Raw genomic sequence first — 27,461 nt, 5'->3', positions numbered from 1 at the left:
TGTTCCTGGATACCTGATGGATTACTCTGGTATCCAACAATTCCTGAGGGAAATATCTGGTTCCCTTTGTAATCCTTAGCCACTAGCGTACAGTGAGTTTTTGAAACTGGGAATACAAATATTGATTCGTTCATCTTTAAGCAAATCTATTTAAAATATAACAGTGGCATTATGTAACTGATCTCAAGTCATTTGCTATGTGGATCATATAAGAGCAGTTACCTGCAGAGCGTAGGACACCGACAGACCCACGAGGCCGGGATTCAGGTTCTCCTTACCAGTCACAGCAAACACGGCAGCAAACAACACAATGCAGTTCCCAATGAACTCAATACGCACCCCGAGCCACCTGCGGGACAATGTCAGAGCAGAGATACAGTTAATGAGACGTCTTACATGCAAAAGAACTTAGGAGCTCAGATTCTGGTATAAATACGTGCGTAGGTCTTTAAATCATAAGCTATATAATAAAGTAAGACGAATTCAGATCTTTTAAGCAAGTGTAATTCTAGTGATATGACTGCTGAATGGTCACAAGTTTTGTATATATTTAATTTTCAAATGAGGGTCTCATATGTAAAGTTTAATGACAGCTCAGCTTTCACATGCAAATTCGGATTATAGGCTGTTTTCTCAGCAGACTTTCTTACACATCGAAAATAATATTATTCTATTAATAACTGTGAATGATGTCAGCATTCCATTTAGATGGTCCAATTCCAAAGCCCTGATATTGTGTGAGCTGGCTAATGTATAACAAACTTGATCTATTTAGCACTTTTATATACAAAGAGCTTAATGACAAGAAGTTAGACCAAACAAACTGACTCTGCAGTCGACCGTGAGAGATAAAGTACTAAAATGAGTTTCATGGTGAAAACCATTAGATTCTCTACAATATCATAATGTGTCAACCTTACTAGATTAGGTCCCTTGAGATATAGTTTGTTGTGATTTGGTGATATACAAATAAAACTGTTACTAGGTTTCATAACACCGGAGCTTCTTTCTGCTATGACCAAAAAAGGTCTGCTATGAAACGAGTTAAGTAAAGCAGGGCCGGAGGTGTTGCAGGTCGTCTGTAAATTCTGCAGTATTTGAAATCATGTTTGCCCCTGCATGTATAGTATATAGAGTATATACACAATTTAGTGTTAAGCTGAGGGAAGTCTTTCTTCCGCAGGTCGACTTTAAAGGTTGAGTACATGCATATTAAGCGTCATGTGTCAGCAGCTGTGGTCCAGTGTTGAAATGTTTTCACTTGCATTCTCCACTCAGCCACTGATCTAAAGGACTGGCTGTTTACGTTGGCGAGGCTTATGTGCATCTACACCAAATCTCAAATTATACCTATCATCCATCACATCCGTGGCTGAGTATGACCAAGATTAAAAGAAAGAAACAACATCTGGAAGACAGCAGCTGCTCTGCCGAGCTGAAACAGGACACTTACCTGTTGGACACTATACCAGGGAAGTAACTCTTTTGGTTCTCATCCACTTTCAGATCACTCATCAGAACAAAGGCAGAGTGTCTGCCATAGGCTCGGATTACACTAGAGCCAGTGATGGTCTCAGAGAAATGGGAGTATATGGGAGAGCGGCTGACCGACTCCAAGCGCTTTAGCTGCCGGGATGTGGCAACGTAAAATCTCTACAGGCGTCGAGGGGGGAAAGAAACAAACTCAACATTATGACAGAACAAGGCATCACAGATGTTCAGCAAACAATTATAATGTGCACACACGCACACACACACACACACACGCACACACAATTCAACTAACTAACACAGGCGGTTATTTAGGAAGCCAGTGTGAACAAACCACCTGCAGTGTTCATTTGATATTCCAAAGTTACAGTGTTAAATTCACCTCACGAATGTATTAAACTCTGCATTAATAGAGATTACACTGCATAATAACAATCTATAATACAGCAGAGCTGATTTAGAACTGCAGGTGCTTTGTTTTTTTAATACAGATATTCACCAAACGTAATCTTAAACAGATTCAGTAAAATTGTTAAAAGTTTCAATTCTATTAACGCCTCAAAGCGATCACATTGTTAAAGTAATGTGGTCGTTTGGTTTTCATTTGCAGAGACAATCAAACAGAGGCTTCAGCAGAATGATTATAGACGAGTGATGAAGCAAAGACACAGGCCATGCAGGATGGATGCCACGACAGAGCCACAGGAATAAGATCCGGTTAGTGTGGTTAGTTTTAGTTCTAAAAAATGTTTTGTCTAGTCAAGTTAAAAAGAAGTGAGCAGCTGAGCACACAGACTCTAGATGTTTCACTAATCTCTGCGCCAAATAATGGAATATGAGTAAGTTTAGGGGAAATTGCTTTAAAGCAGTTCCACGTCATCTTTTTTCTTTTCTCACCAATGCTTTGGCTAAAACAACATTTAAGTTTCATTGGCCTGATGACTGGTTTAATTGTTCAACTTAATGTTTTTGGGCTGGACTGAAAGGCAACACTAAAGCCCTGTTCAGACCTGGTACTAGGCTTGACACGGTCACAAGTGGACAGTGGTACGTTCAGGTCTGAGCGCACCCTAATGTGTCCAGATAACTCTAATCCTATTCAAACCTCTACAGTTCCAACATATTTTTACTCTTCTCAGCGTCCATATGTTGACTTGTTTGGAGCCATAACCACAATTTCAATTTCTGACCACCACATAATGACATTTAACACTCTGCTTATTCCCTTTTAATCTATCTCTCATGTGAAAGCACACATTCACTCAAACATTGTCATCCGACAGGTCTGCTGACTCACACTGGGTAAAAACATCATTATTTGGTCTGAACAACAATGAGGGTTGTGATTATTTGCATGTAGAGTGGGGGAGCTGAGATCCCATCACAAGTGGTGACAGGAGCCACATTCAGGACGCATTGTAATGCCAGGTGTGAACAGACAAAACGCGGTCCACTTGTGACAGATATTACTACCAGGTCTGAAGGGGTCCTATATGCTATCTTTGCATCAGTGATAAAGGGGTACCCTTGCAATTTAATATGATCCACAAAATTAAAAACTTAAAAAAAAAATGTTGAGCAGCAGATTAACAAGATCCTTGCCTTAACATCCCATGATGAACCCAGCTCCAATAAACTCAGGATTTATTCAAATCCTACACTAGCAGTGTAATGACGGATTTTTGTTAAAAAAAATTGCTTAAAAAATATAGCACAAGAAGCTGAAATGTGCACTTGGCAGATTGCCTCTTTAGCCGGATGCAACCGCAGAATCCTGCCAAACTGTGAGATATTGAGGTCAAGCTCTGGAGAGCAAATTAACAATAGATCTTAATCTGAATCAAAATTACAACTTACTACATTCATCAGCTCTCAACCTAAACAAACTTAAATATGAACACGCAGAACCCATTCGTTTTCAGACTAGTCTGAATCAAATATCCTTCCTCATCTAGGTAATGTTTGTAAATTACACAAACCACTGGCAAATATTTCCAGTGACTATATAAAACAACAGCACAGGTCGCAATCAACACGTGCTGCTCTCCACGACACCCGGCCCTGACACAACAGACCCTGACAGGTTCAACTGAGCTGCGTCTGTGGCAGGAACACCCAGTGATTGTGTCTCTTCTAGATTAAATGCTGACTTCCAGGGGATAAGTCAGTATTCTACAGGTGGAAAGTCTTTTTAGTTAGTAACAAGCAAATTGTTAATTGAAAAATGTTAAAATGCTCTTTGGTCCGCAGTGAAACATCTTCATTCCTGCAGCACTGCAGGTGAAACTTGTGATTGGATGTGAAAGATTTGATTACCGAGTTTATTTCTATCTCCAGTGCAGCCATGCCATTGAGTATTAATAAAAAATGCCAGTGTGCTAATTATAGCAAGATCATCATTTGGCTGTTATGTCTTAGAGATTATTGGTGTAACCAGCTGAACAGAGCTCCGGCTGAGTCAAACAACAGCCTGAGCAGCTAAGCTAAGACAACTGGACTAAAAGACACTCCGCAGCTACACCACTACAGCAGCAACGATCATCGCACCAACCACATGCAGCAGTCTAACAGCACACACTCAGCAACACTCTCAGACATGCATGATGAATTGATGTTAGCAGACTCGTTTCCAATTTACCTGAACCCACCAATAGAACACCATTAACGGGGCTATGACTATGAGGAACATTGGGGTGAGGGCAGAGCATATGAGCAGCACATTCAGTGTGTACCAGAAAGTGCGCATCCATATGTCAATATTTTCTGGAATGTGGGAGTCTATAGCATCGATGTCTTTGCTGAAGCGGTTTAGTAAGCGCCCAGTGGGGGTGCTCTCGAAGAAGGCCTGCGGAGCTCGCAGGACCCCCTGGAGCATGTTGTAGTGAGTGAGCTTGGCCGCTCGCAGCATACTGTAGGCTCGGCACAACAGGCAGTTAACCAACAACAGCACACCTGTGAGGAGGGGGAGGGGGTCAGATGTGACAACACAACAACGCCTGCGTTTAGGAGCCAGCATAGGTTTCACACAGTCACAGTTACTACGGCAGTACGACTTATTTTAACACCTTGTTATTAAATGGGTGTATTTTCTATTTCTTTTTCTATAGAGTTCAGTTCAGTTCAGTTTGAGAGCAGGACTTGTTGATTTCACATTCTGATTCACTCGAAATCTTGCACTCGCACTCAAATTGACCTTGCATGCGCTTAAAGTTCCTACTCTGATTCTATGTGCATGTGAAACCTCAGCTACCGTTTCCCTCCTCTGCTCTAACGAATTCCTCAACCAATGGAACGCCAGGTGTAGTGTTGACAAGTGATATTGTCCAACCTCATTGTGAATGTGTTGGGTTTATGTCTTTGAAAGTCCCACACGGATGGTGACTTTAGCCGGGTTCATGCGCTCCCGCTCTCTGCTTTTACGTTATCGGAACACTGTTGCAAGTTATTATAAAACTGTAAAGATGCCGCCCTGTTTAGTTTCCCCCCCTGTATTTTATCTGACTAACCTCAAAATGAGACGGGGCTATTTAAGTGTTCCTCATTAACCCTGGCACCCTATTGGTGGGATATTATGGTCAGACTTGTTGTTGACAGAAAGTTGAAAAAAAAAAAAAAACAGCAAATTGTGTAGGCTAATCGAGCGCATGTCATCTGAGCACAAGTAGGGTAAATCTGTATTACCAAATCTTAAGGTAAGATCAATAAGTTCTGCTCTCAATCTGAAAGCCAACCCCTCGAATAAACTTGACAACCAGGTATGGTCTCCAAACCAACAGAAAAAAACAGGTGGATAGTTTCATATGTCCCAGAACAGGTCACTAAAAGTACAGGGGGATGTCAGTACAAATCAAATAGAAAACCACAACTTCAGCATCAGAAAACCACATGTCTGATCAAATGTGGCTGGACGCGGCCACCCAGAGCATTCTTCGCACTATAGGAAACCAATTTTTTCTTGCACATTACACAGCTGTCAAAGTGTCAGGATGGCTTCACTGTTTTTAAAGTGGAAGATAGTTTCCCAGTAAATGACTGGGAATGAATAATGCAGGCTTCCGCTTTACCTTCATGTGTATCTATTCAAATTAAATATAAACCAATCCAACCATAGCCTCAATTCAGAGTATCGGTCTACTTCACATCAGGGAAGTCACTGGAATCAAGTTTCTGTACGTTAACCTGAGGCCAGGGATCCTGTAGCAATAAAAACTAAATGAGTCTAACTACTGCCGGACACACAGAATTTTATGGCACTGAAAACTAAAATCCAACTTCTTACAAAAAAATAACTGCTGCTTTATCTATGACTCAGTGGTGTTATTACAGTGCTCCTTTATGAATCAAATCCAAAACACGGACTGAAGTCTTAGAACTCAGTTCACATCTGTTCCATGTTTCATTGACAGCAAAGTCAGAAACATTTAACTCGCTTGCATCAGCTCCGTATGTCACACAAGTGACATAACCAGCCCATACAGTCACTTCTGTAATCTGTCAAACAAATCGGAGAAGAGGAAGACGCAGTTGTATTAACCCTGGTCGACCACTAGAGGGGGTTTTGGATCACTAAAACTGAGAATAGCTACTTTGTGTACCTTAAAATAATTTGTACTCTCAGATCAGGCTTTACGGTCAACTTCAATATATTTTGTGCGTATTGGGGCTGGGTTGTTTTGTTCAACATGACAGTGTGTGTGTCTTAGTGAGTGTGTAAGTGTCCAGGCGACAAAAGATGTGGAATCAGGCTGCAGGCAGGAAGTGTTTCATCTGCGGAGAGAGCCAAGTGAATTTAAGATTGAAAATAGAGATAATCACAGCGGCAGATGCTCATCACGGACAACATCGCAGGCTATGGAGAAGCAAAAGCCAAAAACGGATGGTTAAAAAATAAAAAATAAAAGGAGCTGCGTCAACGTGCATACGTCATGCCATACAAGCAACAGAAAGTCATACATTTGCAAAGGACAGAACAGAGAAGAAGAGGAACAGAGAGGATCATCTGGTGTACCTGGACAAAGACGTATATGAAAGTCAGGGGCGCTATGACAATAGCAAAGATGGGTGTGCTGGAAATGATAACTATCATTGTGGAGAGAGAAACGAAGAAGGTGCCCAGGAACATGAGCACAGTGGATGGAAGGGCCTCGTCTATCACGTAGATGTCCTTGGCGAAGCGGTTGATGATGCGTCCTATAGGCGTGGTATCAAAGAAAGACTGTGGCGTTTGAAGTTTGTTGGTGAGCAGGTCACTGTGCAGCTTCCGGGCTGCCCCAATGTTCCCCATGGCAAGAGTGAAGGAAGACATCAGGACCAGGACACCTGGGACGGAGTGGAACAGTAGGAGGAGTAGAATAAAAAAAAGTCAGATAGGAAGGTGTAATGTGGGATGAGGAAGCGTTCGATTTTAGTAGAAGACACAGGCTTCATCTGTCCCGAACGTAAAGGAGACAGTTCTCTGAAAAGGAAACGGTGTCATATTATGCATCGTATCCGCAGCCCCTATTCTTTCAAAACAATCAAAACCAAAGCATGCCAATTGTTAGATATGCAGGAGGCCCTTTCAGTTTGTGTGATAAGATGGTTCTGTTTCATATTCACTGGTCTTCAGAATCTCTTCAAGGAGCAAAAAGCAGTGTGTGGCTGGGAGCAGCATTTGAGTTAAACTAAGTGTTCAGGTTTGAAATCATTTTAGCACCATGATGTGGAAGCACATGTTAAACACGTTGGTACCTCTAGTCAAATATCAGCTTCCAGAATAAAGTTTACATGAACAACCATAAATATGTAAGAATGAATAGGTTTACTTTTTAGAAACAAGCTAGTGCTCATGAAAGTCAGTGTTTCTCACCTTGTGCAGTGCCCAATGCTGCATACACCCCCACCCTCATAACTGCATTCTCCTTAGTCTGATTTTTTGAAGCATCATTAGTCCACTGGCTGAGCCAGATGTTTGCTCCGATGGCGGATGCACTCTGACAGCCGTACAGGAAACAGATGAACACTGACAGCAGGGGTCCCACGGCCTTGGCATACTCCAGGTACACTTTTGTCTTCACCTAGTAAACACAAAAGGTGCAAGAGTTACCATTATGTTTCAATCTAGGAATTAATAGCGATGTGAGCGTTTTTGATGGTGGTTACAAACAAATCAACTAAACAGAGAAAAAATGTGTTTGAGTCATAGTGAATCTGCAGCGGCTCAGACGAGATCGGATGAACTGACCCTGCCGGTTGCTGAAGTCTCTGACTGGATGAGTTTCTCCATCTCAAGTGGTTTCTTCTTCTCTTGTGGCTCTGGGGATTTCCTCTGGCTGCAGCCCTGTCTCCTCACTGAGCGACACCTGGGGTTCTCCCCATCTGATGAAATGACGCTGATCTGCCTGTGACAGGGAAAGAGAGGGAATAAACTCACATCAATGAGGCATGATGAAACTTCTTATACGTATACAGTGAAAATCGAATAATTTGGCAGCTGATGGTGTATGGTACTGGTGAAATCCTAATGCAGCTGGTTAATATAATTCTTTATTTACTTTCTGCTGTTAATGCAAAGTTACTATTTGACAAAAGCAACTTTATGGTTAACCATCTGTTTCATGTCTTAAATCGGTAATGTACATCCCTAAGTTTCTAATCAACACAAATTAAATAAATACATTGGCTTGGTTGAAACTGTGGTGGGACAAATAGGATGGCAGGGCTCCACAGTCTAGATAATCCATCGAAAACAATACTTTATATTGAGTGGAATTATAGAGCTTTTGTTTTGAAAAGTTGTGATCTTGGGTCTTAAGATTGTGACTGATTAACAGACCTCTGCAATACCGGTTTAGAACAGGCACTGCACAAGTTAAGAGAAAGAAGCAGAGCTTCAACCAGAAGGGTGTGGGCGGAAGTTTTCTTTGTGTTTATCACTCACTGCTCAGCTGCAACATGACAGAGAGGGAAAGTTTTAAATATTCAAGGTACCTTATGAAATTTCTCTTCGTTTCATTGACCACTGGCTCGTTGTCCACCATGTCTGTGTGGTTGCTAAGGGCATCATCAGGGAACGACTCCTCATCTTCAATTAACTCGTCTGTAAAAGCAAGAAGCCTTAGTAAAAAATGGATAATATATATATATATATATATATATATATATATATATATATATATATATATAACATCTATATGCTGTATACTAATTTACAAAGGGGAGGAATCAGTGCTCTACCAAGGGCCTGGTCCTCCTCAACCATATCCTCCAGGGCGTAGGTCCTCAGAAACTCTGCGAAGGCCCCGTTCTGTGTGAGCAGCTCCTGGTAGGAGCCCATCTCTGACACCCGACCCTCCACTATCACCATTATGTTGTCCACCTGAGGCAGGAAGCTGATGCCGTGGGTCACCAAGATGCGTGTCTGGAGTATAATAATACAAACCTCTGTTACTATCCAAAAACAAACATGTAAATATGAAGGTGAAGCCACAGATGGACGAACAGAAATTCTAACAACTCTTATCTCAGGAGAGGTTTATGAATATGGAAAACAAACAAGTGATGAGCTGATAAAAGATACAACTTCCTCTTTCGTAAAACACACAGTCAAACTTCCTCTATTCAAATCCCTCACCTTGCCCTTCAGTGCCCCCTCTGGACCGATGAGGTTGTCAAAGATGTGTTTGGCAACGTGGGCGTCCACAGCGGACAGCGGGTCGTCCAGCAGGTAGACATCAGCGTCACTGTACAGGGCTCGGGCCAGGCTCACCCTCTGCCTCTGGCCACCGGAGAGGTTGATCCCCTGCAGGAAGGAGACCGAATTATTTTAATCACTGTGGCTACTGGTCAAATGTTGTTTATGTGCATATTTCTAGGAAACGCAGAATTGATGAGACAATTTAAGACTTTGTTAGGTTACGCATCAATAATTCAAGAAAGAAAACTAGATTCAAAGCAGATTTGTGGAAGCAGAAAAAAGGAGGGATGAAAGGAAGTGGAAATAGTTGCTTTTTGTACCTTCTCTCCTATCTCAGTCATGTCTCCTCCAGGCAACACCTCGAGGTCAGGGGTCAAAGCACAGGCTTCCAGTACGCAGCGGTACTTCTGCTCATTGTAGGCTATACCAAACAGGATGTTGTCACGCAGGGTGGCGTTCTGTATCCAGGCCTGCTGCGGTACGTACGCCACTGATCCCTGAGGACAGAGGCCGACAGTTGTTTCTTTACACAATGAAAGATCCCACTGCTGTTAGGTGCCTTTATACATCTGCTTGTCCATTCTTTTACAAATATTACATTTTCTCCGTTGCTTTCTCATGCCACTAATTTCCTGAATGGCTTTCTCTGGGACAGTGCTTAATTATACATTGTGACATTCAATTAAATTGGAGATAAAGTCAATCTGACCACATAAATCACACGCTGTGGTCTACTGCTATAAATGTTTTAGAACGACTGTCAATAATAGTGGTTGTTATGCTGTTATCTTAAAGAGCGTGTTGGCGAGAATAACATTGTACCGATACTTATTAAAGTTACTCTGTCTACTACACAACTACTAATAAAGGAACTGTTTCACATTAAAACATAGTGAAGCAGACCAGCATCTTCAAAGCTCAATACTCTGTGTCTTAATTGTTTAAAAGTCCTGCTCAGACAACGTTCTCTATTTTTATCCTAAACTTTTAGGCCCTTGGCATAGTTTTCCATTATTTTTCATTCCTGTTTGAGTGTGTGGTTGGTATTTGCTTTGACTTGTGAAGCACTTTGAAGTGCACTTCGCATTCATCTGCTCTCTACCCTACTTGTGCGTTTATCTGAGCAAGCAGTGAATCATAAATAACGTCAAACTGTCTGATTCTGACTTTGTACACATGGTGCCTTTACAGCAGGGGTGGGGAACCTTTTGTCTATCAAGGGCGATTTTCATAACATTCTTTGATGGCCATCCTTAATTATGGTTTATTGTTAATAAATTCTGAATCACAAGGTCATGATTCAATCAAGGATATTTCATTCTAAAATCCAAAATTTGCCCGGATAAACATGCTGTGCAAGGAAACCTCTAACCTTAATGTTTTTTTTATAAAAACATTAAGGTAGGTAGGTCTATCATAACAATTTTTGTTGGACGATATATTATCCTAGAAATTATTATTATTATTACTATTATTGAGCCCGGGGCTGTGTGAGTGAGCGTAACCTCCGTGCCCAGACTCAGCAGCTAAATGCAGGCGTGTCCCTTTACAGATTAAACTCGCGTGTGTGTGTGTTTCTTTGTTTTGTCTTTATGAATTGCCTTTAAGGCCGGATCAAACAATCTTCTACCTACAATTGCCTGTGCTCTCTCATCATTCTTCAAAAAACCAGTTCACATGATGGGTACAGTTTTCAAATCAATCCAGGCTTACATAAGGCTTTTTGTCTACATTGGGAATGGATACAATCTGCATTCAATCCACACACACACATCACACAAAATAACTGTCTACTTCATTTTGTGTTGTACAGGACATGAAGTGAGTACCTACCCGAATAGAAATCTCTCCCTCCAGTTTCTCCATTTCTCCCAGCAGCGCAGAGATCAGGGAGGATTTCCCACAACCAACGTGGCCCACCACTGCCAGCAGGGAGCCCTGGGGTACCATCACATTGATGCTATAAACACACAGTCAGCATTTATGAGTTATAAGAACAGAAACACATAGAAATGACATACATACAGACAGCAACATATTGTATACATTTTTGCTGCTCAGGCTCTGAAGGTATCAGCTTTAAACTGTGTAGGTTTACATCAGCTGACACTTGGTACTGTAATGTTTTATCCATCATTTTATTTTGGTATTGAAAGTATTAAAACACCCAGCATGTGGATTTTCAGAACATACTTCTGCAGAACAGGAAGATCTTCTTTACTCCAGGTAAACTTTCCATTTACAACTGTCACTGAGAATTCTGTTGAGCAGAAAACAGCATGGTCATGAATGGGTGATCCCACAACACACTGAAAGGCATTTCTTAACCATTAGTCATCCAAACAATCGTCAGGCTCTGAATCACTGGGTGAAAGGTACAAGTAGAAGGAGTTAACTTGAGTTCAAGAGACGTTGAGTTTACACAAGCAACCGATGACATCTGGTAGAATGACTCAACGCAATTGTTAACTTAAAAAAAATTACTGACACTGGAAGATGTGGGACACACGGAGAACATTTAGCTCTAACCTTTATTAAAGGAGGGGCTAGGTTTAACTGTACCTGTGGAGTTGTTCTTTCGGTCCACTGAATTTGGGTCCAGCTCATCATGACTCAGGAAATTCTGGATCCGCTTCAGTGAGACACTGGTCTGAGACACAGAATAAACACACAGGTACTCTGTGAAAGCTTCCAACAAAAAAAACACAGGCAGGAGATAGGAGACTAAAGAAAAGGAGAAAATGTGCCAGAAAAGAAGAAAGAGTCCCCACCTGCACCATGCTGCTGATGACCTGGGGAAGCATGTTGAGAGGAAACCTGAGGATGTTAAAGAGCGCGAGTGACACAAAGGCCTTCTCTGCGTCCAGGATGTTGTTCTCATCCACATTCACATAAACAGCAAACGTCGTCAAGGCAACCTGGAAACACATGAGAAAACAGCCAGCTCACAAACCAGGGTCCATCATTCTACTTTGGAAATGGACGGCAGTTACTGCTCTGAGGCTACACACACAGCCACACGTGGATTTCACTCGATCTGTGACTCATCAGTGACTTAGTTCAACACATTAGTTTATAATCACTGGCTTAAGGCTGGTCAAGTCCCCACTTATCTTACAAAAAAAAATTAATTCTTCTAGGATAAGTTCCTTAAAAGGATGTCACATGTGTACTGAGCCTACCAGGAAAGGTGCGCTGGTCCAGGCCATGGTGGACAGCGCTCCCAGGTAGGCTGTTTTGCGCAAAGTGTTGAGCTCCTTCTGCCGAATGTCCAGGACCTTGTCTCTGAAGGAGTTCTCCCAGGCGTACAGCTTTAGAACTTTTATGCCGTTTAGGATCTCATTCATCAGCTTGATACGGGAGTCCTTGTACTGCATTTGCTCCACCTGCGAGAGAGGAGGACGATGACAAAGCAGAGGACAAATTGTTCTTTGTATCCAGATTGGCTGAACTGAAACCAAGCATATTTGACAATTATTTGAATTTCAAAGGATTTGAAAAATAATCCAGTGCATTCAAAACAAATTAATAAAACATAGATTTTAAACCTTTGTAGTCAATTACAGCTAACATTAATACATAAACTATTTAGATATGTGTATAAAAGATTATCAATAATTGGATATAAATTGCCCATACTGACAATTACTGTAAAGAAATGCATTATATTTTAATGCATGTATTAGAAATACTACTTTTTCGATAATGAATAAAAAGGCTAACCAAGACAAATAAGGTTCCAACAGCTGCCGAAAAGCTTACAGCAGATTCAGTGAATCTGATGGATTGGGGAAGGATGTTCCAAAGTTTGGAAGCTACAACTGCACATGCTCAGTCACCTCTGGTTTAAAATAATTACGGGGAACAGATAAAGGGCCCTGATCAGATGATCGGAGCGGCCGACCCCCAGAGTTGGGGCTCACCAGCTCTGGATTTTATAATAATAATAATATCACTGATATAGTTCCACTTAAAGTCAACACGCAATAGTATTGAAAACCGCTAAAGCCTGAAACATGCTTCTGCGACTGCGTCTGCGTCTTTTCACGCCGCTGTGGCGCAAGACTTGTTTTCATTCATGCTTCCCCAACCGTTGCGCGTCTTACAAAGCAATTCCGCGCCAGAACACTAGGCGGAGTAATGCTTTTTGTCGAGACGACCTTAGAGACGCCTTCTTTCTTCTTCGTCGATTGTTTATTTACATAGCCACTGCGGCTCCTCGTAGCCTTTTTCTGGCGAACAAATCCGCCAGTCAGTGACAGGTTATACAAGTGATCATACTATCGGATATCTTCTGCCAAGTGCTCTTCTATTTGGTCCATATTCGTTCTTCTAAATCTTCCGTGATTTCTGCCGGTATTATGGGGCATGAAACCGGAAATGCAGCTCCAGAAGGGATGTAGAGCAGACCAATCACAGCCTTGCGGGCTGAGTGAGCTTGCGGAGCTTTGCCGTAAATTTTAGAAAAGGGGGTCGACACCCGTCAGCACGTAAGGAGGGATACATAAGCACGTAAGGGACCCGGAAGGGCTCTTGCGCTTACGGGCCCGTGAAAACGCAGAAGCATGTTTCAGGCTTAACTCCTACAATGCCTGTTCATACCTGGTAGGCCCGGGTCTTCATAGCGATGACAGCGTTTAATGGGATCAGCATGATCATGACAGCTACCCCAGCCAGCACAGATGGACCGAGGTTCTGTAAAATACAGCACGATAAGTACATCATTAAACATTTTTTTTATTTGAATAAAAAAATGGGCACATAAGCAAAATGATGATGGTAACAGGCAGGAGATTAGTAAACCCCACGTGATGTGTAATGTGGCAAGTGATCAATTAATGTATTAATTGACTAAAGTTCGCCAGTAAATGTTGATTAGCACCAACAGTGGCATACAATAAAGTTTTTCAGATGCAGGTTGTTAGTTTGGAATCATTCATGACTGTGAGATTTCCTTTTATTCATATGATAATATAACATACCTGCCACAGAAAATAAAGTGCCAGCATAATCTGAAGAGGAGCCGACCACAACATGTTGAGGAAGGTGGTGAGGTCCATGAACCTCTGTGCGTCCACAGACATCAGGTTGACTACCTCTCCCACTGTAGTTGAACGCTTGGCGGCGTTAGTTATCACCAGAGACTGAAGGACAATGATGGGAAAAAGGCATATTGCATCTCCTCTTAATTTAAGTAGTTCACATGAAATGTTTTTGAGTTTTTGCATTTGTGTGTGCGCACGGTAAATGCAGGCAGAAGACTATGCTGTGAGAACTGCTTGCGTACCTTCCTGTAGATTGCTCCTATGATAGCTGTGCGTACATTCATGCCGGTGACAAAACAGTACTGAAAGTGATGGTGAAGAATGAGAGTCTGCAGGATAGCTGTGAAGAACATGAGGAAGGCCAGTGCGTAACCCCACCAATCAGGAACACCCTTCTCTTTTGTGAATTTGATCAACATCCTATAAAAGTGTAAACAGAGAAAAAGAATTCGTCAATAGATAACATGTCTTCTCGTATGCAGAACTTTTTTGAGTGGAGAGCAACTTTGAAAGGAGACATTCTTCCACGCTTCTATAAATTAGGCCTCAGTCACATCACCGTGTCTGGACACTGCAAACCTGGTATTAACCTACAGAAACTGCAAACTTCACGAAAAAAACAAAAGTCTATTCTATTCTGTGGCTGTTTGTATCCAAAAGGTAACATGCTACATGTTCTCATAAGAAAGCTGCTGGTATGACCCCGTTCTGTCAACAGAGGAATTACCGGTTGGAAAGCTCACAATTTCCTCTGACATATCATTATCTGTGGCTTCTCAGGTTCTTCATAGTCTGTTTATAGTGCATGGCTATAGGGCTGGGCAATAAAACAATATCCATAGATATTGCATTTTAATTTAAAATCAACAGCAATAAAACAAAAATCAAATATAAATTGATATAAGCCTTGTGCATTGTGCAAACACAGTTAGGAGTTAAAACACAAACTGATCCTCCTCAGATATGCTGTTTATCAAGTTCTTGTCATTCTCTGCTCTTAAAGAAGAGTTTAAAAACACAAGCTTCACTGAGGAGCAAAGATCAGCCTTTGAACTAAACGCAAATAATAATGTGACATTAATCTTGATAATTATCAATATTGACTGATACTTTACATAGGTAGAATATTAAAATAGGTTCTATGAGAAAAGAATATCTGAATTTATATGAGTATTTACATAAAAACTTTGCATCCTGAATGACAGTGTGAGTTTTAAATAAAATACAACTACCACACTTTGAATAAAGCAAATCAGCATGCAAACAACACACGCAAAACTACGTCCTGAAAATAGAAAATAACACATCACCATAATTTGTAAATACACTGTGGCAAGCAAAGCATAAAGAAGGGAGCTTTGTTCTACCTAAGCAGTTGAGGGTTGACGAAAGTGACGATATCCTGCATGAGCTTGTAGGCTGAGCCTATCATAAAGTAGGGTCCGAAGGCTCTGATGAGGGAACGCAGGAAGGACGGTTTATGGGGAGCAGCTTTCTGATTGGACAGCAGCACCTCTACTTCCTCTGGGCTACTTTCACCTCCTCCACCTCCTCCTCCTCCTTCTTTGATATGGTTGGTGCTCGACGACAGGGGCTTGGAGTACACAGCCTGGGTGGACAGATGCGGTTCGCTGTGGACAAAAGATTTGTGGGAGGTCGAGTAATTAGCTCAATATTTCTAAAAGTGATTGCCGCAAAGGGCTCCAGATTACTCTTCTATAATTGATCCTATTACTTACTCCAACAATAATATTAATGAAGAAAATAATATAGCAGCGGATATGTTTGAAAGGCCTCATGGTGACCCTGGTAGGTAGTTACAAGAATACTGAAAACAATCCTGTATTTTATTGGAAGCCAGGCGTTTTATAGAAGGATTATGGCTGGAGTTTTATGACTGTACCCGTTAATATTTAGTCATTTCTGATGATTTTCTAGCATGATTTGGAGAAGTTTAGTTGGGATAAGAAAAATCCCAGAATAATGGGACTGTAGAAAACAGTGAGACAACATGTTTTATAAAAAGGACTGAGACAGGGTTCTACATACGTTCTGCCTCTGCCGGCTGCCTCAGCCCTTATGTTAATGCTCTTTGTTGTTAATAACGTGTCTGAGCAGAGAATCTCCAGCTGCTTTCTTCATATATGAAAGGCTAACTCCAGAGAAAGCACAAACCCAAATTGTGCTGACATTCTCCGGAGCGGAAAACGGCTATAGTGTCATTTTGGCCATTTAGCTATGATCTAAATATGTCCCTCAGAAGTTGGCAGAGACCAAAACAGCTACAATATTTCTTTAGACTTACATTCATCAGGTGGTTGGAAATATAACTGCAGAAGGATACCAAAGCTGCTGCTGATCTGCTGAGTGTATGAATAAGCAACCACTCTGCTGTCGTGGTGGTCTAAATCAAAGTTTTTCATAAGCAAGGTCATTTGCTTATTGCTTCTCCGGTAGTAAGACAAAATGCAAGAAACGCTCCAAGCATTCTGGGAAAGGAATGTCTTGCAAACTATCTTAAGTCTATTAATACCGGCTTAAAGTGCAGGAGTCGGATTCCAGCAGTTAACTAACCCGGCAGCTATAGGACAACAGGACAACTGTGATGGAATTCAGCTTAACACCAAACAGGTTTCCAACCCACAACTGAAAAGGCCTAATCAAGCCCCCCCGTATCATTTTACAAGTTGTTCTCACTCTGGGAGCTCAATGAAACTGTAACAGGAAAACTGCTGCGCAGTGATAGGAAACAGCCTGATTGAAAACACTTCAGCAGACTTGTCGGGGGCGTTTGTGCATGAAATTGCCTTTTTGTTGAGTAATTCCCTGCAGTACAAACAAACTGGAACCCTATAGTCCTGATTAGTAAGTCTCAGGACTCTGCAGCCATCCTGGCAGCACATCTGGGCAGTTATTTCAGGCTAATCAGATCATGCCCCATCTAAACGAATGGGGAGAGAGCTACATCTGCACTTTCAAAGGTCACCGGGAAATAAAATCTGCATTTTGCTCAGCAGTCGATCCCAGTCACCATCATTCCGAAGAAACTTTGAAAATGATTGTTTGGTATGTTTTTATTCATTGAGTAAACTGGTTATTGTAAGCTTTCTGCATTGATCTGATATGTCCATGTCGGTTAAATGAGAGAACACAGCTTGAATCCTGTCGCACAATCCAGAGATCAACACGTCTGTTGCTTCAGAGACAAATCGTGTGATATTCTATATATTTCTAAGGGGTCAAAAATGGATCCTTAACAAGTATATGTGTATCTAAAGCCTACAGTACGTTGTACCCGTTTCATACAGAGCCAGATTGTTGTTCAAAAACTGAGATACAGCACTTGTTAATTTTCAGTTACAGTTTTAGGAGAGTTCTTTTTTTCTAAATTAACTCCACAATTATGACTATAGAGGTCTATCTTCAGTTGGAACCTATGGGTTTGGGGCCGACAAACTTCAGACAGACAAAGTATCTCTGTGGCAGGAAACATTTACAGAATAAGGGAGTCAGGTTTCTGAAGAGTCTGGTTTCTCAAGTTTCTTTCAGACAGGCCCCAAACTTCAGAGTCTCCTGAGTTTCTCCTCCCTGCCCCCTGGTAAAATCTCTGCATAACTTCTGAGTGAGCCCATGTGAGAATATGGCAGGATAGGGGTTAGGCGCATGAATGACAATTCTAACGGGTGATGGATGTCAACGTGATGTAAACAAAAACATGTGATCTCTTGTGTCCTGCCTGTGGATTCAGCGCCACCCCTCACCTGAACACACCAAAGACTTTCAGAAGTTGTGAATGCGCCTGACCAGAAAATCTCCCTCTACTTTCTTCACATTTACAAGGCGAACTAGAAAGAAAAGGTGCAGACCCAATGGCCCTGACGTATATGTCTGAAAATAGCTACACTGTATCATCAGTAAAGACGCTCTAACAAGGAAAACTTAATAATAAATTACATTTTTAAGCCTCATCATATGTCAGTAATATTCTTGGAAGAAGACAGCCTTGATTGAGACATATTGTTGTGGATCAATCTGATTTACTGACCAGCTGTGCATTTTAGTGTGTCTAGGTAACAACAGCTCCATAGTTTCCAGCTTTAACCTGATATTCCCAATAACCTGCTGTTAGTATTCCGCAAACTGTGAAATCTGGTAAATATTTGATTATATGTGGATGAAACAAACATTTAACTTGAACTGTGCTTTACAGAAACGTAGCAAACATACCTCTTGGCTTTGGCCAGCTCCTTCTCCCACTCTCTGAGGAGATTTGGGACCATCACCTTGGAGCTGTCACGCTTGTTCAGAGACCACAGGTCTTTGGCCTCTAGGGGCATTTTGTAGCCTTTAACAGCCATACTGAGAGAGAGAGAGAGAGAGAGCGAGAGAGAGAGAGAGAGAGAGAGAGAGAGAGAGAGAGAGAGAGAGAGAGAGAGAGAGAGAGAAAACCCCAGTTTAACTCAATCTTGTACATCAGGCAATTCACACAGACGTAAACAAATGAAACCATATTCCAATGGTTTTGAGCCTCCATTCTTTTGCCTTCCAAATATTTTCCAACATATTTTTCCGTTCCATGTGCGTTTAATATATTTCATGAAACCCTTTTATCCCGGGGACAACTTAATAAGAATTGCTTTCCACAAAAGACGCTTAATGGAGTTTCCTGGGTTTTCTAATCATCATCATGTACTGTTGGATCAGATTCTACCGGAAATGATCTTGATCTATTTTACAGCACATGGGGAGATTAGCTTACAGAACCAAATTGCAGGAAGCCACTCTACTTATCAGACAAACAGCAATGTCTTCTTTGTTACAGGAGTCAAAAATAATTAAAAAATCCATATTAAAAGAACTGATGGTATGAGGCAGAAACTACAGGTCATTGTAAACATGCTCTGGCTTGTTTTCTCTTATTGAAAAAGAAATACTGTAAATCCACAATCATTCTCTATGTTGATTTTGAAAATGTTTACTAAAGCAGTGAAACTAAAATGTTCTGATAAAACCTGGCACATATTTTAGGGAGTTGCTGTTCAATAATAAATTCAAAGTAAAATTGCGAAATAATAAAAAAAGAAAAAAGGACGAAGTTAGAAATTTACTGCATTGTTATTCATTTGTGTTTTAATTTAATTATTTAATTATTATATTCCAGCATTTTACAACGTCCCCTTCAAACAGTCAGATTATTGTTTAAATATTTAATAATGTCGCTTTTAATGTTGCCTCTTTTTCATTGACAGAGCTTTTATCATTATTCTCCATCCCTTCACCTTTCAGCCTAATCACATAGATCCAAGCCTTCTACCAGACTTGCACACAGATTTAGACAGTTAGCTCCTGTTAGCTTAAGCAGTGTCAAATTGTTTGTTTTGTTTGTTCATTTGTTAACCCGTTATTAAAGTATTTCTGCCGTTACTGGGTGGTTAGCACTAAGGCCAAGCACCATGTAATAACATCCTTAAGTCAGAATGAAGGCTGTTTTTCCAGTTCCTCTCCTGTTCATGAATCAACCAGTTAGACTTGTTGTAGTTACCACACACACACAGTGACTAATATATATGATTATTTAGCTTAAAAGGTTCAGTTTGAAAAATTTAGGTGAACGGGATCTATTGACAGAAACTTAATCTAAAATTATTGTAGTTCTGTTTCATTAGTGTGATATTTTTTCGAATTGTTGTTTTCTTTACCCTAGAATTAGCCCTTTACATGTAAACACTTTATATTTACATCTGGAGCGGGTCTTCTCTGCAGAGGCCTCCATGTTTTTCACACGTCTCTATACTTTAAAAGAATAAAAGCCTAATACCTTGCCTGACTAATAAGGCGCTAGGTAGGTAGCAGTGGTTCTACCTGGGTAATTTATAATTTCTTTGGCATATCTTAATACTCTAGCTAACCTGCTGTTGGCTTAAGCATATAGTGTGTATAAAGATGGGACGACATGACGGTTCCCTAATAAGGAGACTGAAGCATCTCAAATGGTGATGACTGACCAAAGAACGTCCATAAAATAATGCAATTTTATGAAGTGACATTAAACAAGGATGTTTTGGAAGAAACTGAAATTTGAATATAATCAATCATTTTCATTATGTGTTTTTTATTTAATATCAAAATGACTGAGACTCCATAGAGAGATACAATAAATCTAGGTCAGTTGGTGTTGGGTGCTGGAGCCGTTCAAACCCACCTTGTGAACCACCAAAATGTCATGGAGGAGAGAAAACCTGCTGTGGCTTCAGGGCAGGGGTTCTGAGAAGAAATGGAGAAATATGCATGAAAATAAGCCAGAGCGGTTATACAGGGATAAGGAGAACATGCATCTATGAACAGCAAGTACAACGACTTTCCCTGTGTTCAAATAAGTGTGGGATCTACTGTAACACCGAGGGACGGCCCCAGAGTACACATATCTGCTTTTAAACATTAAACACAAACATATAGCATACAGACACAGACACTTAATGGTTTTTGAGAGGGCATGCAGCAGGTTGTACAACTCACAGGGTCTGTGACGACAGTGGAGAAGAGAGGAGGTTTCTCATTGAAGCAGCAGAGGATGAACTCGCACAGCGCCAGACTGAAGTAAAAGTAGAACGTGGTGAATCGCAGCTTGTCTTTCACCTCACTCTGAAAAGTAAAACAAGGACAGACACACACAAATTCTGTTGAACAGTTTGGTAATCTTCCAAAAAAAGAATCATATCACAATCTTTTAAACACAAAATCAAATCAATGATCATGTAAAACTTTACTGCTGTGAATATCCTAATTCAAACTATGGACTCATCTCTTACACCCTTTAAATGGGCTCTATTGTACCAATCATGAACATGTTTCAAAGCGATTGTACATGGTCTGTTTATTAATAATGGGTGGGGGGTTGATCTCAAAATCCAATAAAGCATCCCTTTCCCTTTCATGATCCTTTGTAGTTTGCCAGTACAATGGTGGATTTGCCAGATGTCTTTCTGCAAAGCAAAATAATAAGTCTGCATACTTCCATGCTCACAACGAAAATACATTGTTGATATTTAACAAGTAATGCGACTATGATCACCAGTTTTGTAGTATGCTAAAATGTCACAATGTGTTTCTAAAAACAAGCTAGAGCTGAAGCTGATGGCAATCTCTTTAGTTTTGTAGGTATTTGGTGATAAATCCAAATAATTGGACAGAGCAATTTGATGTGATGCTGGTTTAAGATGAAAAATCAGGTGATCAATTTCTTTACAAAATGTACCTGTGCCAAATTGGATGTCAAAAACAAAACTTCAAACAAGAAGAAATAATTCTAAGTAGCAATGCAGCCTGCATGTCAGAAATGAGTTTCTGGCTTCCGCTCTGTCAGAACCTCACAAAGCTTCTAATCATGCAAATGTCCTAAAGATCCACTTCCATGTGTTCATTTGAGTTCACACACTGTCATCACTCACTTGTCTTCCTTCCCCTAGTGAACACAAACCTCAAAATCAGTCAAACACAATTACAAATAAACGTGTGAACTTGGAGCATGCATATTTGCCTCACTCTTTCTTTAGCGTGTGGACCTTTTTTCTGGATCAACCTGTTTATAGCAGCCAAGGGCTACAGTAGCCTGGGCTGACCCAAATGCTGGGCTGCTTGTGTAACAGTGAGGTGTGAAATGATTCTGCAAACGCCTTGCAAGCACCTACTTAAAACTTTTTCAAATCTGATCAAACCTCTTACACACCCCATCAAATTTACATTAACTCAATGGATAAACAGACATTCCCCATATACTAGGAGTTGGTTTGGGACTGGTCGTTTGATAGAGATGTGGCATTTAAGGGAACTGACAGGATGTGTAACGTACACCACACCTACATGTGCAGGTAATCTCATACACACAGCACACATGCACCATATTAACACTCGTCCCCTAACACCTTACACATAGTGCAGCGCTGCATCTAACACCTACAGGCCTGACCTCGAAAATAGTTTTACACATGACCATCACCATGTAGAGGTTTAAGCAAACTTTTAATTATTTATCAACTCTTAACATATAAATGAAGTGTGTGTGTGTGTGTGTGTGTGTGAAAGAGAAACATGATATATTAATATCCTCATATGGTGATGCTGGAGAGAGTCTTGTTTTCCAGTGCACTGCATAAAGTCACCAATCATGAGCTCCAGGCACCAGAAACGGGGCCATAATGTGATGACTCTGCTTCACACATTTGACAGCGTTTCCTGCACTACTATTCTAAAGATTCAGAGTAAAGTAGAAAAATAATACCAACCAACTCTGGAAATTACTTGAGGCAAATTGGAAAAAAGGTTTTGCTCCAACCTTTGTAGTAGAAATGTTAAGAAATGGGTCACTAATCACATTACTCACAGAAGAAAGGTGGATTTATTTGGGATTCTACTAATTCCAGTAGATTATAGCTCTATGGTTCTGCCAGCAAGATCTCACACAGCAGCTAGCCACATAATCACCCGTGTCAATGCTGTTTTTTGAGTATATATGATATTAACAACTCTACTATATCAATCCCGATGCATATGCTCATCAGATTCCCTATGTGTCTGCCTCTGATATAAACGTTTAGTTTTTTTTCCTTTTTCCCATGTGCTCCTGTCTGCTTGTGTATCTCTTCTCCAGTGTGACACTGCTGACTGGCACATCTTGCTGCCTGCAGCGTTTGTTTGGTGTCTGCGCAGCACTAGAGGTGATATAAGTCTGCTTAGAACAGGCCTGCTATTCCCTCTTCGCTTTCTGCTTAGGAGTGCCCTGGACTGACCCTTACAAAGCCTCTGAGCTCCAAGGAAACTCCTTAGACAAGCTAGATGGGGGAGGGTAGACTTAAAAATGGGATAAGAATCTTGGCAAGAGGGTGAGGAAGGGGAGATTAAAGGGGAAACAAGATGGAATGAGACATGTAAAAGGCAACAGCAATTATGTGTGTGTGCTTACCTGGCTGGAGGCCTGTAGGATCTTGGAGCGGAAAGGCACAATGGCACATAACACAGACAGGAACCAGAAGATGAAGAGGACCCCTGAGGACTGAACCCCACGTAACCTCTCAAACTGGATCAGAAACGTGGCCAGCAGCTGAGAGAGAGAAAGAGAGGGGGATATTAAGGGAGATTCCGTGTTAGATTAACAAAGAGAGGCTCACTGAGGGCATGCGAGGTAAAACGTGTTCTGACTGGGTCAGTATTTCATGCTGACTGTTCTTCCATCAAGTGCTGCTGGCTTTTCTGTATCGTAACGTAGCCTCTATTTATACTATACAGTGCTCAAATACGCTGTTTTACGGATGCATTTACATGAGCACCAGTATCCCAGTTATTTTTCGGGTTTTTGAAGTATCCCATGGATTTTTGTTCAAGCATGTAAAGCATAAGTTGCTAAGTTAACGGTGGCGATAATGTTGTCATTGTGTTGAGTGAATGTCGTCAGTTGAAAAATAAAATCTTCATCAGGTGATCTGGGCTGCTGACTGAGCTCAGAGTGACCTAGAGGTCCTTCGCACTAAAGCTGCTAGACCTGAGACGTCTTGTTTTGTTTTTTTAAACAGACTGAGCAGACTTATTTGGTATTTAGATCTTCATCTCTAAAAATCTAAATAAATGTCAGAAATGGTTGCAGTTTGTGAGCAGGATAAATGTGAATGTTGTTCAATGCCACGACTTTCATATTAGAGAAGCTGTCTTTTGACCAGCTGGAGACAGAGGACCTGGACCTCCCAACTGCTTCACTGGCTCCCAGAGTGCAGACTATGGTAGTTCAGGTATGACTGTGTGCAACCGTGTGAGAGTTAGTGGGGCTTCCTGAAATAGGAAGTGTTCCTTTCAGGAAACCTTCCCAATCTAAACAGAGCGTCTTATCTTCGCTTCACTTCTGTTGGTTATCGAGCTTCACTGTTGGGGGGTGGGATGAGGGTTACGTGTGTGGAGTTTAGCCCAGGAAGACTGTTTTCTTATTCGCCTGCTGAGGGGAGAAAGTTTCTCTGTGCTGACCTTGAATCTCAGTTCAACAAGAGAACGTATGAGACCACTCTGTGACACCAGAGCTAGTATGGAGGCTGTCACGGTCCAGTTTAAAATGCGCACAACTCTGATGAGCTCACACAGAGAAAAATATCTAAGAAAACTTTGTGCAATCCCAAAACTTAAAAGCAATTCATTATTTTTTTAACCAAAAAAAACACACAAAAGCAGTGACTTTTTATATATTGCAAATTATCTGTAATGTAATCTAATGGTGAAAAATACTTATGGACAATCTTTTGTTACTGTAACTTAAGCAAACATGCTTTATAGAAGTATTTCATCTTATTTTTTGTCTTCAAGATTGTTTTTAAATGTCACTGAGTTTCTCCAAGATAAAGATACCTGACCGACTAAAAGTGTTGGAATATTTTTAAAGATTTAGTGAGACTCGTTTTTAGACTGTTTTCTATGATAATAACCACAGTGTGCTCTGAAACAGCCTGGATTTGCATATGAAAATATGTTCTGCTTTATCTCCTGTTAAAATCAACATAGTGTGCCAATGTTGCATATTTGAATGCCTCCATAAAATAAATTGTGTTTCCCTTTGTTTGTCTCTCTGTCTGTTAGGTAGCTGGATGACTCAAGATTACATTACATTTATCAATTAATCCCATATACATGCACAGACACACTCATGCAAATGGGGGAAATTTGTCCTCTGCTTTTGACCAATCTGGTGATCACAGCAGGACACACACAGCAGTGGGCAGCCATGCACATGGATTATCATAAAACTTGGTATTAGGATGTGGTATGGGTCAGGAAAGAAACCATTAACTTTAGGTGCAGACAAGAATTAATGGGGTGAATACAAGCTTTGGGGAGAGCTGAGTCGGTTAGGTCATAAATGTCAGTTTCAATGAATTGCCCAGAACCTTTAATGACTGCAATTTGGTGCAAGTAAGAAAGGTTAAGCAACTTAAACAAGCTCTTTAAACAAAAGGATTGATTATTAGATTACCCCAGAGTGACATGCCCTCTGAAAAAAAACGAGATGAATTATATGGAACAGTTCCTCAGATGGACATATTATATCCTCACCATGGTCATGCCAAGAACCAGTGGGGTGACAAAGTAGATGGGCGGTCGGACGTCCCCCAGCCCCATTTCGTGGAATGTGTAGAAGAGATCTGTCCAACACACTATCCATAACAACAAGCCAAACACCTGAGAGTGAAGAGAGAAAAGAAAACAGACATTAAATATTGTAAAAACAGAGGCTGCTTACCCACTAAACATAACACTGGGAGAGTGTTTTTGGTCAGTCTGTTTTCATTGTCAACCAAGTGGATGAATTATGAGAACACCTGAAGTAAAGCACTGTTCCAACCAACAGATAAATCAGTCGAGGCTTACCTTTATAGATAATGACATATTATGTTTTCAGTCATCTGGTGTAAGAGGGCTAGTTAAAACAGTATGGACAGTTTGCTGGTAATGCGTTGATGTATGCATGAAAGGTAAATGTGGTGTAGTGCCTGAGCCAATACTAGGCTCATATTATATGTTTAAAATATTGTGAAGTTTACTAGTTGTTTGTAGATATTCTCGAGATATGTGAATATACTTTTGGAGGACATGGAAAAGGCACTGTGCAATTTTAAGAAGTTGTGATATTAATGAATATAAATTGAGATATTTATGTTTTTGAGAAATTTATAAAAAGGAGTATAATATTGCAGTTTCAACTTTGACTGATGTCAAAGTTTTGGTTGTAATTATAAGCTTTTTTTAACTGCACTCTTAGCACTTTATGCAACAGCCTTTGAAATAAGTTCCATGGTAATCTTTGGTGATTGGTGAGGTACCCCTAATCAAAATGTTATATTCCTAGACAGTCAATCCCTACAATATCCATTTACTATATTTGAGTCAAGCATTTCGGGTGTTTTGCGCTTTGTTACAAGGGGGTCTCTCTTTTGATCCATCTCGTCCGTATTTTCCGTCTTTGTAATGTTCCTAGATTTATGACCATTTTAGTTTGTTGTGAAAAGTTCAAGGCGGTTTTGTCCAATTCCAGCTTTTCAATCCTAACAACATAAAACAACAAAAACTCTCTATTTAACAATACTGAACAAAGTAAACTACATGTTGGCTTATAAAGCGAGTTTGTTGAAATTATTTGAAAGATGAATAAATATCACTTATATGGTGGATTCATGGCAGTTTACCACCTCAAGCTTCTTTTATCTACGATAAGACAATCACAACATGACCTGATAATATGGAGGGGCTTTTTTTTCCCCATGTTTATATTCTGCTTCTTTTTGTATTAAAATCCAAACTCTTACCTTACTTACTTTGTATTTATATTTATTGTTACTGTCTTGGTCAGTATATCTATAACAGAACCAAATATCCCCCCAGCCATAAATAATGAATTTTGTATTCTGATCTTAATGAGTAAAGTAAATGTGTGACTGTCAGTCTTTGTTTGACTTTGTGCAGGCGTTGATGAGTGCAAATGTCTTTAAAAGGTTGCTGAAGGTTTAGTCAATATTTTGTGCTCACAGTGGTGTTAGAAACTGAAGTGCAGGAAAGAAAAATGAAATAAGGAAAAGATAAAGCTCCCTCTCACCGTTTTGAACCGGTTCATAATGGACATCATGATGTAGCCCCTGTTGTTCCTCTTGAGATAGAAGAGGTAGAACGGGCACACGAACCACAGGTAGATGCATGGCAGCCATGATAAGACAGACAGCTGGAAACACTCCGTGAGGTCGGGTCGCTCTGTGTGGAACGTCTGATTGGCTTCCTGCACAGACACACAAGATACGGGGAGCAGCGCTTTAGTTTACAGACCAACATTTGTTATCAGGCAACACCAAACAATGCTATCTGAACCTCTCCCACTGATCGAGAGCGACAACACTGTCTAAACAGTGACAGTGCACACATGTGTCAGCCCTTCTCCACCACCCACACACAAACAATTTCAACACAGCAGATGTTTGCCTTGAACTGAAATCTGTAAGTTGCTTGTCTCTATAGTCACCGGGACAGGATGATGGGAAATCCATTTTCTCACATATTAGTTACTCGGCTTACACGTCAGTCCAGGATCACAACTTTCTGAGAGGCAACCACAAAGAGGGAAGTTAAAGGGTCAGAGCAGCTGTGGCCCGACAAAAACTCTCCTGGCCATATAACATTAACTCACTGAAAACGTTCCTTTGGTTTTTATAAACTGAACTGTTCAGAAGCTG

At 40.7% G+C, this 27,461-nt stretch overlaps 1 protein-coding gene across 4 annotated transcripts in view; it reads right to left on the bottom strand.

Annotated features, from left to right (window-relative positions):
• Window positions 1-27,461, bottom strand: part of abcc3 (ATP-binding cassette, sub-family C (CFTR/MRP), member 3) — a 41,587-nt gene that overhangs the window by 4,193 nt on the left and 9,933 nt on the right. Inside the window, exons 2-25 of one of the 4 annotated variants that reach the window (XM_062413803.1) lie at window positions 26,834-27,010; window positions 25,297-25,422; window positions 23,171-23,308; window positions 20,728-20,853; window positions 20,414-20,475; window positions 18,439-18,570; window positions 15,579-15,842; window positions 14,454-14,631; window positions 14,149-14,310; window positions 13,769-13,861; window positions 12,349-12,552; window positions 11,938-12,084; window positions 11,729-11,816; window positions 11,360-11,426; window positions 11,000-11,126; window positions 9,487-9,663; window positions 9,104-9,271; window positions 8,707-8,890; window positions 8,461-8,569; window positions 7,715-7,871; window positions 7,340-7,547; window positions 4,130-4,443; window positions 1,454-1,653; window positions 223-349 (exon numbers count right to left, since the gene is read on the bottom strand). In XM_062413803.1, coding sequence (XP_062269787.1) covers window positions 223-349; window positions 1,454-1,653; window positions 4,130-4,443; window positions 7,340-7,547; window positions 7,715-7,871; window positions 8,461-8,569; window positions 8,707-8,890; window positions 9,104-9,271; window positions 9,487-9,663; window positions 11,000-11,126; window positions 11,360-11,426; window positions 11,729-11,816; window positions 11,938-12,084; window positions 12,349-12,552; window positions 13,769-13,861; window positions 14,149-14,310; window positions 14,454-14,631; window positions 15,579-15,842; window positions 18,439-18,570; window positions 20,414-20,475; window positions 20,728-20,853; window positions 23,171-23,308; window positions 25,297-25,422; window positions 26,834-27,010 — 3,735 coding nt within the window. Of the gene's footprint in view, window positions 1-222; window positions 350-1,453; window positions 1,654-4,129; window positions 4,444-6,499; window positions 6,811-7,339; window positions 7,548-7,714; window positions 7,872-8,460; window positions 8,570-8,706; window positions 8,891-9,103; window positions 9,272-9,486; window positions 9,664-10,999; window positions 11,127-11,359; window positions 11,427-11,728; window positions 11,817-11,937; window positions 12,085-12,348; window positions 12,553-13,768; window positions 13,862-14,148; window positions 14,311-14,453; window positions 14,632-15,578; window positions 15,843-18,438; window positions 18,571-20,413; window positions 20,476-20,727; window positions 20,854-23,170; window positions 23,309-25,296; window positions 25,423-26,833; window positions 27,011-27,461 lie in introns of those variants that run through there. The other 3 variants (XM_062413804.1, XM_062413805.1, XM_062413806.1) reach the window with 3 other exon arrangements.

Source organism: Platichthys flesus, chromosome 20 (genome assembly GCF_949316205.1).
Source record: "Platichthys flesus chromosome 20, fPlaFle2.1, whole genome shotgun sequence".
Lineage (NCBI taxonomy): Eukaryota > Metazoa > Chordata > Actinopteri > Pleuronectiformes > Pleuronectidae > Platichthys > Platichthys flesus.
The sequence above is the reverse complement of the archived record's forward strand: the minus strand, read 5'-3'. Positions and strand labels throughout refer to the sequence as shown.